We start from the raw sequence: 16,348 nt of genomic DNA, 5'->3' as shown, positions 1-16,348 counted from the left end.
GATAGAACTTGCACAGATTTCCTGTAACTCATCAAATGCAGCACTCGCCCTCACCCAGATACATGCTGGGTAACTGTGTGGTTTAAACTTTATCGAGCTTCCTGTTGACCAGGTGCACACCTCTACATTCAGGATGTAAAGGCCAGCTCCTGGCTGTCACAGCTCAGTGGCAGGCACAGCGAGGGAGGCATCTTCTGTGTTCCTGAAGACAGGGAGGCCAAGAAGCAGCAGCATGGGAAGAAGGTCATGGTGCCTTCTTCTCCTGGGGGTCCTGGTCGCATATTGCATCTACACTCCGCTCCCAGAGAATATTGAGGAGCCAATGCCGATCAACACACCTCTGAAAGCTCTTGCACATTTGGTAAGCCTGCAATTTTTTGAATTTCAGATGGGCATGTGCCGCCATTTGATCCAAAGAAGTTCGTTTTCCAAGATTCTCTTCTTTCGATTGAGTGATTTATTCACCTTTTAAAATTAAGTACTCTGACTTTTCACTGTTCATTACTTAGAAACATAGGTTGTTCGTTTGCTGCTTGCTATTATTTTATATATTACAATCACATTCACAAGTATCAAGAACAGTGAGTGAGGGCCATTTGGGTAGGCATACTGAAAAGACGATTTACGTTTAGTAGCATTAATGTCACGATGCTAGCCGTCTTTTGAACTGCTCATCTCGAGTGTGGGCTAGTATTTAAATCTAATAAGGAAACCAGAGACTGACCATCTGCCTGTGTAGCCGCTATCCTGACAGACATACTGGCATTCTCCTTCAGGATTCAGTGGATAGAATGAGGGCATGTACACAAGTTCTGAAGGAATCCCTGCATAGGCAGCCTTGTGGACACATGCCCAGGGTGGCCACGATGGACATAATGTACAGAAATGGAAGGGGTGTCCCCGCTGCATCATGAGAACTGCCTGCTTGACAGAGCAGCCCGGTGTCCCCAGACAAGGAAGGTAGAGCACTCTCCTGCACCCTGGGTGGGTCTGCCCATATTTTTTTCCTTTATTCTTAAAGTTCTGTTTTTAGAACATTTTGCTTCCCACTTGTTCAACAACTGAAATCTGTTAGGCAAACAAGGTTTACTGTGGGAGATAAAATAATAAATTAAAATCAAATAAATGAATGATTTCAGGTCCTAGGAACTGACTTGAAAGAGAGAAGTTGGTGGGGAAAAGAGCAATAAGGGCAGATGTGAGGAGCAGGGCTCCTGTGTTTAGGATCAGTGAAGCCCACTCTGAAGAGGAGATGCCTCTTAGGGACTATGGGATGACACGAAGCCGGCAGCCTGAGCACTAAGGAGAGTTCTCCAGCAGAGACACCAAGCACAACCCATCCGCAAGTCCCAGAAGTCACTTAAAGCATTTGGGTGTAATGGGAAAGGCTGCAGTCTAATTTGAAGAGCCTCGGTGTCATGCCAGGCAGGGCAGCGTGGCCAATGTTAGTAAGAGGTGATTTAATTCTACATGTAATGTACAGCTGGGCAAGTTTCAAGAAGGGGACAATTCCTTCCTAATATTTGCTCTCTTACAATTCATCTGTTCTTTTTTCCTGATTAGTTTGGCTGGCTTCCCTCAAATGCTTGACAATCTTTGCGTATGTATTCACATATTTTATTAAAGAATTGTGTTATGAATAAAAAATAAAACTGTGGGATTTAGAATATTAGTTAAGTAAGTAGCCCCAGATTGCACAACTAGTTGTGCAATCTAGGGCTACTTTCTTAACTTCTCTGGGTTCATTTCCTCATCTTTCAGTGATATGATAATATTCCCTGCCCCATGCAGGCAAGCTGTCATATTACTGAGATTAAAGTGAAATGGAAAAGAACCAAAGTGAAGCTATTTGGTTCTGACCTGACTCCATTGTACGTTTGCTTACAATGTTCTCTTTTCAGCCTCCTGACAGCTGTATCCATGTCAACAGTACAGTAGGACCTTCCCGCATCCCTGACTGTGGCCCTGACGTAGAATAAAATGACTCTGAAATGTACAATCAAAACAATTCTCTCATGTAATCGAAATATCTGTCTCAACAGGGTCTTTCTGACCAACATGTGCCTCAATCCTTCTTGTGGGTCTTGCCTTTATAAACTCTGTACTTCCAAAATTCAGGTGCTGGGAGTTCTTTGAGGTGCTAGCCTGCTCTTCAAAGAACCCTTTGCCCCCTTTCGACTTGGTGCGGTGGTTGGTAGTTTTCATGCACTCCGTAACAAAAGCACATAGAGCCCTTGGAGCAGTGTCTTATTCTCAGGTAGAAGGGCAGACTGCAGGCAGGCTGGCCTGCCTCCTGGCCTCTCCTTCCTCCTGTCCATTCTTTCCCTCCCGACCTGCCCCCACCCCTGTGCATCAAGCCTAATAGGCCCCACACTGTCCAGCTACATAGCACCTCTGCTGGAGTTGGTTTTCCTTTTTAACATTTTTTTTTTTTAGTTAAATTCTTATGGGAGATGGTCTTTCTTTCAAAAGTCGGTTAAAATCCTGCCTCCTGGGTGAAACCTCCTTCCACCAGTGCTCTCAGCCGGCCGTTCTGGCCATGCACAGCTCGGCCACAGCGTGGTCAGGGCTTTGCAAGGCTCCTCTTTTGCACTGACCTGTGAGGTTCCTGAGAGAGGGTTCCTCTGTCTGGTCCATTGCTGGAGCCCTGAAGCTTCGATCCGATCTCACTTTATGGAAAGAGGACCAACTGGATGCTTTTCCTCCTTTTGACGACCAGTGTAGGCCAGCCTTGGCACCTCTGTTTCTTCTGAAAGGACAAAGGAGATTCTAGTGTGAGGATTTGGCTCCTTTCATTGGAGCTAATTAAGGATCAATGCAGACTGACGTGTTCAGAGATCTCTTTAGCCTTTGGAACTTGAATTGCAAAGATGTGTGTGAATTTCATTTTCAGGCTACATTTCTTGTCGAGTTTCTGGGATTTGATTTCTTCAAGCCCATGATGATATTTCTAGAAGTCCCACCAACTTCACATAAAAATGTCATTGTGACTGACACAAAATTCAACAACACTCCTGTCCGTGTGTATGTGCCCAGGAGGAAGTCAGATACCCTGAGAAGGAGTGTGTTTTACATCCACGGAGGGGGTTGGGTCTTGGGAAGTGCTGGTAAGTGATACAGTCCCTACCCAGGGCCTTCTGTGGGGGACACTGCCATCTCTCCCCAACTCTCTTGCTTTGACCTCCTGGAAAAGTTTTGCTCTTCCTTAAAGCTTCAAATCCCCCTTTCCCACGAATGCCTTTCTTCATCCACCCAGGTACAGTTGTGAGGCAAAAGCTCTCCTCCCTGCTGAGAAGACTTTAAGAATCATACTTTGCTGCTTCTGTCATTCTTCAAGTGGTATTATAGGGCCACCTCAAGGGTTAATTTGTTTATTCTCATATTTACAATTCTAAGAAGGCATCCTTGACCAGACAAAATTCTTCATGGAGCTTATATTCAAATGTGTAATCAGTTGATATGTTAATAATTCAGGCTATCATAGGACAGACACATCAAGATTGTGTGCAAAGATTACACATCTCTTGACATATAGATTTACAGTAAAAAAATGAAATATATTTAGAAGTGAAAGCATTTTAGAGATAAAAGACACAGTCTTGTGACTGAGAAAATCACTCAACCCACTTAGTCCCAGAGTACTGGATACTCACCTATTTACCCACCAGTGAATACAGATCCATGGGAGGAGTGGAGGCTGGACAGGGTCCAGGTCAAGAACTCTGAGCTCTAGAGAGGAAGAACATGTGGGTTCAAATGAGAATTGCTACCAGCTCCACCTCAGGCAGAGTTGGTCAACCCCTGTGGGGGGTTAGGAGAGCAGAGGAGGGAGAGAGAACCCACAATGGGAAGACTGTCCTGTGTCTACCAGGAGCCCGGAAGGGTGGGCACAGAACCCTGGGGACACTTTGGCAGTGTGAGGGTGGTTCTGAGGGGTAGCACAGCCTTGCATCTGTTTCCTGTTGCTCTAGAAGGTAGCTCCTGGACATGTCCCGGAAAGGAAAACAAACCCAGGGGCTTTGTCAACATAAAACCCTTCCTTTACCTGTCCATTCTCATAACCTGCTGTTATTCCTTTTATTTCAGCTTTCATAAGCTATGACCTGCTGTCAGAAAGGACAGCAGACAGACTGAATGCTGTCGTCGTATCGACCAAGTAAGAGCTGGGCTGTTCTGTACGGGGCTGATGCGCCCAGGGCGAGCCTCTCTGGGCCACGTGGCCTGGCCAGGCTGAGGCTCCTAGGGCACACTGAGCAGGCAATTAAGAGCAAAGGAGGGACCTACTCTGATTAGCACTGGGGAAAAGGTGTGTGTGTGTGTGTGTGTGTGTGTGTGTGTGTGTGAGTGTGTGTGTGTATAGGAGGTGGGGTTTTTGGGCAGAAAGGAAAGCAGAAAGTAAAGAGTTTTTTCACAAAAGTTCAAACTGTATAATCTACAGACTTAATGATTGGACTGGATTACCTTTCAATTTTAGGTCATAATCTTTAAGAATGAATGTCCCAAAGTCAGAGGATGTCTTTAAAGTACATCCTAATGGTTCCTTCCCCAGAGGGTCACTGTGAAGACTAAGAGATAACATCCCTGAACTTGACTCAGCCTGTGTCCAGCACCAGAGGAGGCTAAAACATTACATTTATTCTCAAATTGAACAAATGAAGTCAGTTCGTGTGAAATACCATGCTAGAACAACAGTCCATGTTTGAAAACAATGTTTGCAGCCAGTAGACTCATGGTAGAGCCCTATATAGCTATTTAAAATCAGAAAATGAAAGAAAAGTTAAGAAATAGCATTCATGACCATTTGTCAAGTTAAATCATATTACTAAATAGTGGCAACACAGAGATGCACAATTTCACTTGTAAGTGATCAAAATAACACCTTTTAAAAAAGAAATTAGGAAATCCAAGCCAACACTGGTTTGTATTTCAACTTTGCCTTTAAGGATGGTTTTCTTAATAATGGCAAGTCCAGAGACAAGCTATGCCTATGTTTGATTCACTGAGATAACTAATGATAACCACAAAAATTTAAAAGATAAGATCTTACATTTTATGCAAATTCATGCCTTGCCTTTAAATATACTCTTATATTAAAGGTAAATGGCAACTCTCACTCCAAAAAGATGGATAATTTAGGTTCTATTAAAATGGCCATATGGGGGCTAGAGCTGGGGCTCAGTGGCAGAGCGCTTCCCCTGGCATGTGTGAGGCACTAGGTTTGATTCTCAGCACCACATATAAATAAATAAAATAAAGGTCTATCAAAAATTACAAAAATATTTTTTTAAAATGGCCAATAAGCACAGGAAAATATGTTGCACATCAGTAGTCACTAAGGAAAAGCAAATCAAAACCACCCAGGATATAGCACTTCGAGTTGGATGGTTATAACAAAAAAGCAGACAATAACTAGTGTTGCCGAAACCTCTCTACTAGTCGGGATGCACACGGACAGTTTAGGAAATAGTTTGGGTGTTCTTAAAAATGTAAACCACAACCCCTTGCCCAGAACCTCCAATAGTAAATCTAAACACAAGAAATGAAAACATAGTTGTAGAAAACTTTTATGTTCAGAGCAGTAGCATCGAACCTCCACCCCCATGGAAATATTCAATGACCATCAGCTGGCATATGGACAAATAAGATGCAGTATATCCATATAGTGGAATGTGACACAGACATGCTATGCCATGGACACATCTTGGAAATGTTATACAAAGTAGAAGAACCAGGCACAAAAGCCATGTATTGGATCCATTATAATGAAATTTCCAGAATAGACAAATCTTTGGAAACAGAAAGCAGATTAATGATTGCCCAGGAATGGAGCTGAGGAGTCAGGGAAAATGAGAAATGACTACCAGTGAGTGCACGTTGGTTTCTTTTCTTTTCTTTCTTTCTGTTAGTGACTAAAATGTCTAAAATTGACTGTGGAAATGATTCACATCTCTTTTATATACTAAAAACCATTGAATTACACAATTTAAATAGGTAAATTCTTGGTGAATTTAGAATTATAACTCAAAATGATTATATTAAAAGTTAAGAACTTATGCTACTTAAAAGACATTAACCCAAGTCTTGAAGTGTCTTTTTATTTACATATGGTACATACATAAATGCTAAAATACATATATATATATATATATATATATATATATATATATATATATATATATTCTTATCTAAAATACATAAATACTATGGGGAGTATTGGAGAAATGAAATTGACCAAATTATGTACATGTGCCAATATGTCAATGAATCCTATTATTATGTATGATTATAGAGCAACAAAAATTTAATTTAAAAACTGAATATTTTAAGTACCACATACATATCCAGAGTGAATATTAAGTACATGGTATTAAATTGTACTTCACTTAACTTTAGATAACAACTGTCATTGTACAATGTAACTGTTAGTCACCTATATATTCAGACAACAGTGAACAGCTTTGGTATTTCTTTCCTTTGACTAAAATATAGTTTTATTTCATATAAGTTTAAAAAACCAAAAGATATAAACACCTGACTTTAAAAGACAGCTTACTGGAAAGGATATCTAAACCATCAATAAACAAATGAATAGTTAGTATATATCAGGGAAACATCAGTGAAATGCATTAGGTGGGACCTTCATCCCTGATGTTAGCACTAACCAGAGGGTGACAAGGACATGCATTAGCAGGCTCTGGTCATGATCACCTGGTACATTCCTGAGCAAAACCCTTTGACAATATAGAATAAGACTAAATATATATTAAAACTCCATAGCTGTCAACAATGCAGATAGATGTCACCAAAAAACATGTACTAGAATATTCAGAACAGCACTGTTTGTGAGAAGTCCAACTTCAAAGAACGCAAATCCTCAGAACCTTTTAAAAAATACTTATACTTTGTAAAATACTTTTAATCTACTTATCATGTATTTATTTGTGGCAAGAAGTCTGAACAGGACACCTAATTTCTTAAGCTTTTCTGTGCACAATACACCACTGTTGACCACAGGTACATGTTATGCATTGAGCCCCAGAACTTCTCATTTTGCTTGACTGAATCCACTGAAGAGTAACACCTGTTCCTCCCTCTCTACAGTGGCTGGCAAGCAGGGTTAGATTCTTTTACTTTATGAATTTGGTCTTTTCAGATGCGTGTGCTAGTGGAATCATGCCACATGGGCCCATCTGTGGCCAGCCTATCACATGCTACTGTAAAAATGAGCTGTGATCTATCTGCACAGTGCAGCACTGTGCAGGGAGAGGGAAACACCCAGCGGTGCAGAGGAGGCTCAAAGGAACACCCACCCAGGAAACCCAGGGCCCCCGTGCATGTGCTGAAGGTGTGCCTTTATATCAAGGGCAAGAACAGAACAATCAACCCATGCTCTAGTGTGGGTACTTGTTGAAGGGAAGAAACGGAAGGTGTGGGTGCTGGCAGGGTCCTGCTCCATGGCCTGAGTGCTGGCTAGGTGGCTGTTGTACCCTTTTGTGCACTTTGGGCACATATGTTACACTTTTATAAATTTTAAAAAGTGACATGAAAACCACATTTTCTCTGCACAGCTACAGATTAGCACCTAAGTATCACTTCCCAGTCCAGTTTGAAGACGTATATGATGCCTTAAAGTGGTTCCTGCGCAAAAATATTCTTGAAGAGTATGGCGTGGACCCTGGGAGGATTGCTGTGTCTGGAGATAGTGCAGGGGGGAATTTGGCTGCCGCAGTGGCACAACAGGTTTGGTGTGGCCATTTCTGTGTTTTTTATTTTTTTTCCCCTTAAATCATCTGCTTATAAACAGATTGAATACACATATTAAAATATGAATGTAAATGGAAAGGCAGCAATCTTGGGAAATATTAAAGAAATAATTGAAAAAAAAGCCTCAAACATCACTATACCAATTTATACTCCTGTCACAGTATTTTCTTGCTTAATGAAGTGACAGATTATCCCTTGATTGAAATTTTATCTGCATCAGTAAAATATTATACTAGTTAGATGAATGAGATAATGTATCATGCGTGCAGAAGTGATCTGACAAACCTTTTAGAGATCCTGCAGTATTCAGTGATCTTCAGGGGAGTCTTCCTCAGTTGCTGGAGTAATCACACCAGTTTTAGAAATTCATCAGCACACTCAGAGGTTCCTGTGAGATTTACAAAGCAGAAATATGAAAATGACAAGGGATTTCTTTGCATATATACTAAGATATATTTGTCCTTTATTGAATAATAGTAGTACAGTAATAATAGTAAATAGCATTTTAATCCCACACTATATATAGAAAGGACTCCATTTTTATAGCAAAGGGAACATACTGCTATTGATTGTTTAAAATCTAAACTATTTTTCAATGCAATGGTGAGAATAAGCAGAGTCCACTTATCAATTACATCTGTACTAGTTTAGATTTTATTAGCTGACATTTAATTATAAACTATGAACTTAAAGTAATTCAACAACATTGCTGTTATTCTTCTTGTTAGATAGATTTATATAAGTGTTTCAGCTTCTAGAGTTGAATGAATGGCATTTTCAGAAGGAGAGAATCTGCATTTGGGCTTTGCAACAACCACAATATAAAACAAATACTTGACACTGTAGAATTCTAATCCACTGTGGGTTTTGTAATGTGGTAGAAAAAGTACTTTATTAGACATTGGGAGATGTGATCTTTCTTGAGATGCAGTAATTTCCACATGTCATCTTGACTGGGTCCTTTAATCTCTCTGAGCATCCATTTCTCACTTATAAAGAAAAATGAACTTTTAAAACTTCAGAGAGTTGTTTTGAAAACCACATACATAAGTTTATATCAAAACTATTTGGCAACCTGTAATGTTATTTATAAATGGTCTCCAAAATGTCTAAATAGGTATTTAGTGAAAATGTAAATACATAACCACAATCTGCAAAAAATACTTGATTTCATCCAATAGCTGTATTTTATAGAGAAGTTTAAATATATATTTTATAGCATAATATGAATTTTACAAACATATAAAAGTACATTTTAAAGTGTACTTTTAATTTCAAAAAATAAAACATCTTGTAAAAGTCTTTTTATGGATCACTTTTCTGGCACAGTCTGGTCTCTGTACCCTCCTCTCTTCAGACCACTGATCTTTACAAACATGAGCGCATCAGCTTGAAATAGAAAATGGACGCCAATAAAACAGCACCTGTCCAAATCTCCCAAACCAGCCTGTCACTGCAGCATCACAGCCAAGTCAGAGTCCTTATTAAGTGATTCTTTCTCTCCATGGCACAACCAGTTGACATACTAGTATATTTTAATAAACTTTTACATTAACAGACAGGAAATGAGGTAGGACTTGCAGAATTCTTCTGGTGGTCACTCTTGGTAGAAAGACAGGACATTAAGCTGCCAATTCTTGATCAAATCCCTTTGCCTTATCTGTGAGGAGGATAGGATGGGTGTTTTCCACACGTTAAAAACATGCTTTAATTCAGGAACGTCTAGTTCTAGAAGCCCATTTTGAATATTTAAAATCTGTTGAGAGGGTATATTCCAGTCATTACTTTGTTGGAGGTTATTCATTCACATGTAGCCTGTATTTTTACAGTTGTTTTTGATTCTTTCAAATGAAAATAATGGGTGTTATCAATCTTAATTCCTCCTTAGCTCTTGGATGACCCAGATGTCAAGATCAGACTCAAGATCCAGTCTCTAATTTACCCTGGCCTGCAAACTCTGGATGTGGAAACGCCATCCTATCAGGACAACGCACACATGCCAGTTCTGCCCAAGTCTCTCGCGATCAGGTTCTATAGCAATTACATCACCAGTGACAGTGCCCTGAGGAAGGCCATGATGAGTAACCAGCACGTGCCGGTGGAGGCGGCCCCCCTCTTCAAGCTGGTCAACTGGAGCTCCTTGCTCCCCGAGAGGTTCCTCAAGGGACACGTGTATAAGGCTCCAACTTTCGGTAGCTCCGAGTTAGCCAGAAAGCACCCTGGATTCCTGGATGTGAGGGTCGCGCCCCTGCTGGCAGCAGACAGCAAGCTGCGGGACTTACCGCTGACCTACCTGGTCACCTGTCAGTATGACGTCCTGCGGGACGATGGGCTCATGTACGTGCGCCGCCTGCGGGACGCCGGGGTTCCTGTGACCCACAACCACTTGGAGGACGGCTTCCACGGAATCCTGTCCTTCCCTGTCCTGTCCTTCAAGATTTACTATAGGCTGGTGGATGAGTACATCGGGTGGCTGGATGAAAATCTATAGTAAAACATGGAGAGGTGGTTTTAAAAGGAAACCAAATCTCAAAACCTCAGAAAATCTGCAGCGGGTGGACTTGGCCTTTCTTGGAGTGGTCTATTTCAAGTTCACATGTAGTATGATTCTTACTGTGATGGATGGGCTACGATTTTCTTCCTTTCTTTTAGAGGCTTCACTCCATTTTTCCACATTGTCCAGTGCTATTTCTGGCATTTTTCCCTCCTACATTGTTAATCTTACTTTTTGAATATCTTGTTTTATTACATACTGTCATCTGGTGTGTGTTTTGGCGTCTATTCACAAGTACAGGAAGATAATAAAAGGAAACATTGCCATTGGGAGAAAGGTCAAGATTTTAATCAAAGAATATTTGTGATTTGAAGCACCTCAAGTGAGGTCCCCCTTTTCTCAGCACAGAGCCATTTATTACCCGTACCAATTGCTCTCCTCTGAAGCACCTCTAGAATCCAGCCAGCAAGGGTCACACTGCTCAGTGCTGATAATCATGGCAGTACTCTGAGGAATCAGCTGCTTTGTATTTGGGGAAAGGTAGAGAAATTGGAGTCCCCTAGAGACTGAAGAGGTCTTCAGAATGGACAGTGACTTAGTCATAGGCAAAGAATACACTGTGCAAGTAGCCGACCAGGAATAGAAAAACTACAGAAAAAAAAAAATCAATCTGTGAAAAGCCCATCCTGACATTACAGAGAGGAAGGCAAGACAAAATGGATTACCTCAAGCCTGGGTAGAATTATTGGCAGTGACTGTGAGCTATGTAATGCATCCAAATTAGGAGGAAGCACAGTCACAGGTGTTGAGGGGTGGTTCAAGGGCTCCCTGTAGGCACAGACCCCAGACTTTTCTCTGTGTCCTTTACCATCCTCGCTGCAGGCTCTTGTGTTTATACTTACAATTATTACACTTCTGAGTACCACTTGAATAGTCTAGGCAGAGAGGGGCTAAAGCCATAGGGGTACCTTTGAGGCCACTCCAATTTATCAGGAAAATGGCAGCGACCTTAGAAACTGCAAACAATAGATTCCTTATATTTTATTTCCCAGGACAGTGCCACACGAAATTTGGCCAAGCCAAAGTTTTGTAATTGGGAAAATTACCTTTTATTATGTGAAGAAATAAAATAAGAAGAAGTAATTAGCAGAATATGCCACATAGATCAATATCGATAACTTATTAAATACCTATTGTGGAATAATTATTTTCTGAATAAGTGGATAAGGTCATATTTAACAGGAAATGCAATGAATAAAGATATAAGTGGAATAATTATTTTCTGAATATGTGGATAAGGTCATATTTAACAGGAAATGCAATGAATAAGGATATAAATTGGGTGTGTGGTTCTAAATTTCTATACTGACTATAAAATGGTTCATTGTTTTGAAATAAACTCATGAATTAATCCATGTCTGGAACTTGACCTCTTTGCATCTCCTCCCTCCTTCTTTTTTTACTATTAGTTTTTCAAAACATTACATAGCTCTTGACATATCATATTTCATACATTTGATTCAAGTGGGTTATGAACTCCCATTTTTACCCCGTATACAGATTGCAGAATCACATTGGTTACACATCCACGTTTTTACATATTGCCATATTAGTGTCTGTTGTATTCTGTTACCTTTCCTATCCTCTACTATCCCCCCTCCCCTCCCCTCCCCTCCCATCTTCTCTCTCTACTCCATCTACTGTAATTCATTTCTCTCCCTTGTTTCTTTTTCCCTTTCCCCTCACTTCCTCTTATATGTAATTTTGTATAACAATGAGGATCTTCTTCCATTTCCATGCAATTTCCCTTCTCTCCCTTTCCTCCCTCCTTCTTTGGTAGGAAAAAGCAACACTAACATGATCACTTAAAGGAAACATCTTTTGGACCAGAGAGCTGTGCACTTAAAAGTCACCTATGATGTTTTCACATTAAACAAATAATTCCCACAATTAAAGTCAGGAAGGAATGAAGCAGGCCATAAAAGCAGGCCAGAGAGTTCATTTACTGAAATTATAAAATTAACATTTCCAAAGCTTGACCTATATCTTGATTAGGGTCATAACATTTTTAGATTAGCTATTTTTAATGAAATACAGTGCAATGATACAATTTCCAAACAGGGTGACTGCTTAGGGAGAAACCCTCCAACTTCCAAAGATCCAGCAATCCCACTATCAGGTATTTTCTCAAAATAACTTGAAACAGGTCCACAAAACAAGACTGCCACAGTTAAGTTCATTTCAGCAAAGAACTAGAGATCCCCAACTTTTTGTACTTTCCTTCTCTTCAAATCTAACAATTGAAAACTAGCACCTGAGCATACCACTTCCTCTGTTTTTAATAGCACAGAACATATTTGTCATGTGACCCCTTACAGGACCTGGGTGAGGGTAGGGGTTTGCCTTACTCCTGGCTGCCTGCAGACCATGCCCTACTTCCAGGCCTGTTCAGGTTCTGGGAACTACAGCCTGCAGGCCAAACTCAGATGGTGCCATGTTTTTGTATCACTCTGAGCTAAGAATGCTTTGTACATTATGGAGAATTTTTAAGAAAGAAGAGAAGGATGAAGAAATGGAAGGAGAAGGAGTGGAACATATTGATGCAGAACACATTTATTACGTGACCCTTTACAGCAAAAGCTTACTGCAGTCCATACCACAGCTGCCTGGTCTTGCAATCACATGATGGGTCTGGGTTTCTCCACCTCATGTCTCAGAAGGTCTTGTCTTTGAGTTCCCTGTTAATATTTCACTGTTACATTGGCAAGCCCAGGAAGCATCCAGACCCACAGCTATTAGGCATGCTTCCTCTAAGAATATTGTTTTCTCCTTGAATAAAATAGTTCCACGGGCATTCCAGAATGTGTCATGATCAGCAAGTGTGCCTCCTCCATAATCTCAGCATCAGACACGCATGTTCATTGGGTCCTTAATCTGGGCAGTGTTTGAGATAAATAGGACTTGAAGTTCATCAGCCATACCAACATTTCACCCGCCTCACTGTCATCCTGTGATTCCTTCTGCTCCTTACCAGAACCGTACTCTTGGACATTCCATCCACTCTCTTGTCTACTGCTTCTTTGTGGAAGTTCCAACCTGGAAGAAATCCCTCTCCCTACTGACTCTGCACATGACCCGTCTAGCTAAACATGGGGGAGGAAAAACCAAAAACAGGTTGAAATGCCCTCCTTTTAATCAAGACTGAAGACCTCAAGTGTGCACTTTTAATGATGTTGGCGTTCACGTTATGGATCTCTAGTCGTCAACTCTTTTGTTCTCTGCTGTATTCAAATATCCAACAGTTCTTTGCTACTTCTTCAAATGATAACCTTGTTTTCCATTTCACTAAGAAAATAGAAACTATTGAAGAAACAACTAAAGAAAACTTTCACAAACCTTGCATTGACCCCAGTGTCTCATCTGCTACTATCATAAGTGAGCCAAGTGTTTGTGCTTCACATTTGGATTGTCTCCCTCCACATGTCAGGAGGCTGCATCCTGTTTGGATTCCCAGAAATGGTTGCTATGGTAATTATCTCCTTTTAATCCTGCATCATGGGTCTTTCTCTCTCTACTGGATCATCCCCATTAATATATATTTCATTTTTACATATTTTTTAAAACAACAAAACTTTGTCAAGATCATTTTCTTACCCTTCTTCCTCCCAATGTCTCTACTTTCTTTTATAGAAATATTCTTGGGAAGAGTCTTTTATTTTGTCTCTACTACCTCTTTATATTCTTGTCATCAGTCATTTTTCATGAAACATTCAAGTTGTCTTAACAAACCATGACCTCTACATGGCTGCATTAAGGGTCAGTTTCCATCCTAATCTTCAGCACCTCTCTGCCTCTTCACCCTCTGCCTCTTCACCCCTCTTGACCCTCTGCCTCTTCACCCTCTGCCTCTTCACTTGGTTCCGGGTCATCCAGTTCTCCAGGATTCCCTTCTACTTCTCTGGCCTCGATTTCTCAATGGCATGTTCTACGTCTCTGTCTCTCTTCTCCAGGGAGAGTCCTTCCACTGGTGTCCCCAGTGGCCTGTGTGCTGAAAGCTCCAACTCAGAAATCCAGCTGGGACCTGGTCAGTTCCAGATTGCTGAGATGTACAAAGATAAACTAAAAATTTTGAATTTCTTCTGGAAATCACTGCCTCTCATAAACTTTCTTATTACTACAAATGGAACTCCAATATTCCTCTGGAAGCCAAGGCTGAGAGAACCTCAAAGTCAGAGATCGGTGTTTTTCCTTCTGTCATATACCAATGCAGCAGCAAATCCTTTTGGTTTTTATCTCTAAAATGTTTGGAAAACTCAACCATTTTTTAACCCACCACTGTTTTTTCAACTTTTAAGATTCCTATGGCACCCTGATTAGTCACTCTGCCTTAATCCTGTCCTCTTAGAGATTACTCTTAACACATAGGAAAAGATGATCTTTTAAAAATGGAATTCAGGACATAGCATTCCTCTGTTCAAAATACTCAAAAGGCTTGTCATCCAGGGCAGCTTGTCACCTGAAGTCCTCATAGTGACTGGGACCTACTGGGTCTTAGCCACAGTCTAAGCTAGTACTCATTTCCAATTTCATTTTATACCATGCATGCCTTCTGCTCTCTAACCAGTCTGGCCTCTTTTATATTCTTCAACTCCAGCTCAGAGTCTGGGTCTCTTTTCCTTTAGCACATTTCCCTCAGATAACTGTCTCCCCAAACATGACCATCTCTTTTAGGCCTTTCCTCCACACTCTACTTAAAATCGTATTCCACCTGCTCTGGCACACTGACCATACACAGTGCTAGCCTGGTTTCTCTTCTCCAAACAGGTCAAGTTTAATCCCATCTGTTTAATTGTTTCATAGGATTTATCACTAGGAGATGATCTTGTTATTTTATCCATCAGAATTGTCATTTAGTAGTAATCATTTGAAAACCTTATTATTTTTATTTCTTTACAAGAAGATAATAACATATAATTATATATACTATAAGTGAGAAACCTAGCAAGTAATTCAACTAACAAAGGAAGAAAAATCATTACAAAGATATCAGGTTAGAAATTTCCCTGAGAGTTTTTTCACAAATTGGCCACAATTAAAGATCAGATTTTTGGAATATTGCTTGCATTGCAAACATAATGTGAGGAGTTAGAACAAGTGTTGGAAGTGGCCTTGTTGTCAGTCATAGCCCCTTCTGTTCAGAGGGTCAGCACTCGTGGGGAACAGTGCTCCTTGCTCCTCTTCCATTTCAAAACAGAAAACGAGACCCACTTCTAATTAATAAAGCTTTACCCAGGGGGTAAAGGAGTACCAAGTTCTACTCCCTTTTGCTCTATGCATCCTAACACATTGGAAGCAACAGAGGGAACTTAGCCTATATTCATAAAGAAGAAATAACAGTTACTTTAATAACTCTACTTGCTTTCTATGAAAAGGAAGTATTTTCAGGGCATGGTGAGGAACTTTTCTCAAACAAATGTTCTTCGGCTGCAACAACAGTTTGGTAATCTCACTCTGCCAATGTTTATGCTTCTTGGCATTTCTGTGTACACAAATATCAGCAATAATCCCAGGTGTGGTTTTTAATTTAAATGCCTTTAAAGAGCAAGATATTTTGCTAAGTATTTATGATGAAGGAGCACACGAGGTAGAAGAGGACTTCTCAGACTTTCATGGGCTTTGCTCAGAGAACTTATTTCTGGGCTCCCACCCATTGTTTCTGATTGAGCAGGTCAGGTTTGGCACCCAAGCATTTGTATTTTCAAGTTCCTGGGTCATTGATGCTCTGGCTCCAAAGATCACAGGTCAGTGACTCTTGAAGGGAGGAGGCGTCATCCCAGGGGAACATCAGGGAGCTGAGCACTTGCCCTGACTTCTGAAGAGCAAAACAGAGTGTCCAGTGAAGAGGAAAGAATGGGAAACTGGAGGAGCACTGGGGAGAGCTCGAGGCAAAGCCATAGGATTCACTTCATCCGTTGGCCTCTTCCCTGAACAGAGCAGTGGCAGGAAGCTGGCGGGAAAGGAGAGGTCACCAGGAGCCTGGATGCCAAGCCACACACCCTGAGTGTTTCCACCAAACTCTAGAGGATCCAT

General features: G+C 40.8%; 1 protein-coding gene across 1 annotated transcript; it reads left to right on the top strand.

Moving 5' to 3' along the window:
- The first annotated feature begins 232 nt into the window (after positions 1–232).
- Positions 233–10,255, top strand: Aadac (arylacetamide deacetylase). The gene is made up of 5 exons (XM_026408189.2): positions 233–361; positions 2,894–3,107; positions 4,087–4,156; positions 7,569–7,740; positions 9,653–10,255. The coding sequence occupies exons 1-5, from the start codon at positions 233–235 to the stop codon at positions 10,253–10,255; spliced, it is 1,188 nt and encodes a 395-aa protein (XP_026263974.2).
- Positions 10,256–16,348: the final 6,093 nt, after the last annotated feature.

This window comes from Urocitellus parryii, chromosome 2 (assembly GCF_045843805.1).
Source record: "Urocitellus parryii isolate mUroPar1 chromosome 2, mUroPar1.hap1, whole genome shotgun sequence".
Taxonomy (NCBI): domain Eukaryota; kingdom Metazoa; phylum Chordata; class Mammalia; order Rodentia; family Sciuridae; genus Urocitellus; species Urocitellus parryii.
Note: the sequence above shows the minus strand (reverse complement) of the source record. Positions and strands in the feature narration are given on the sequence as shown.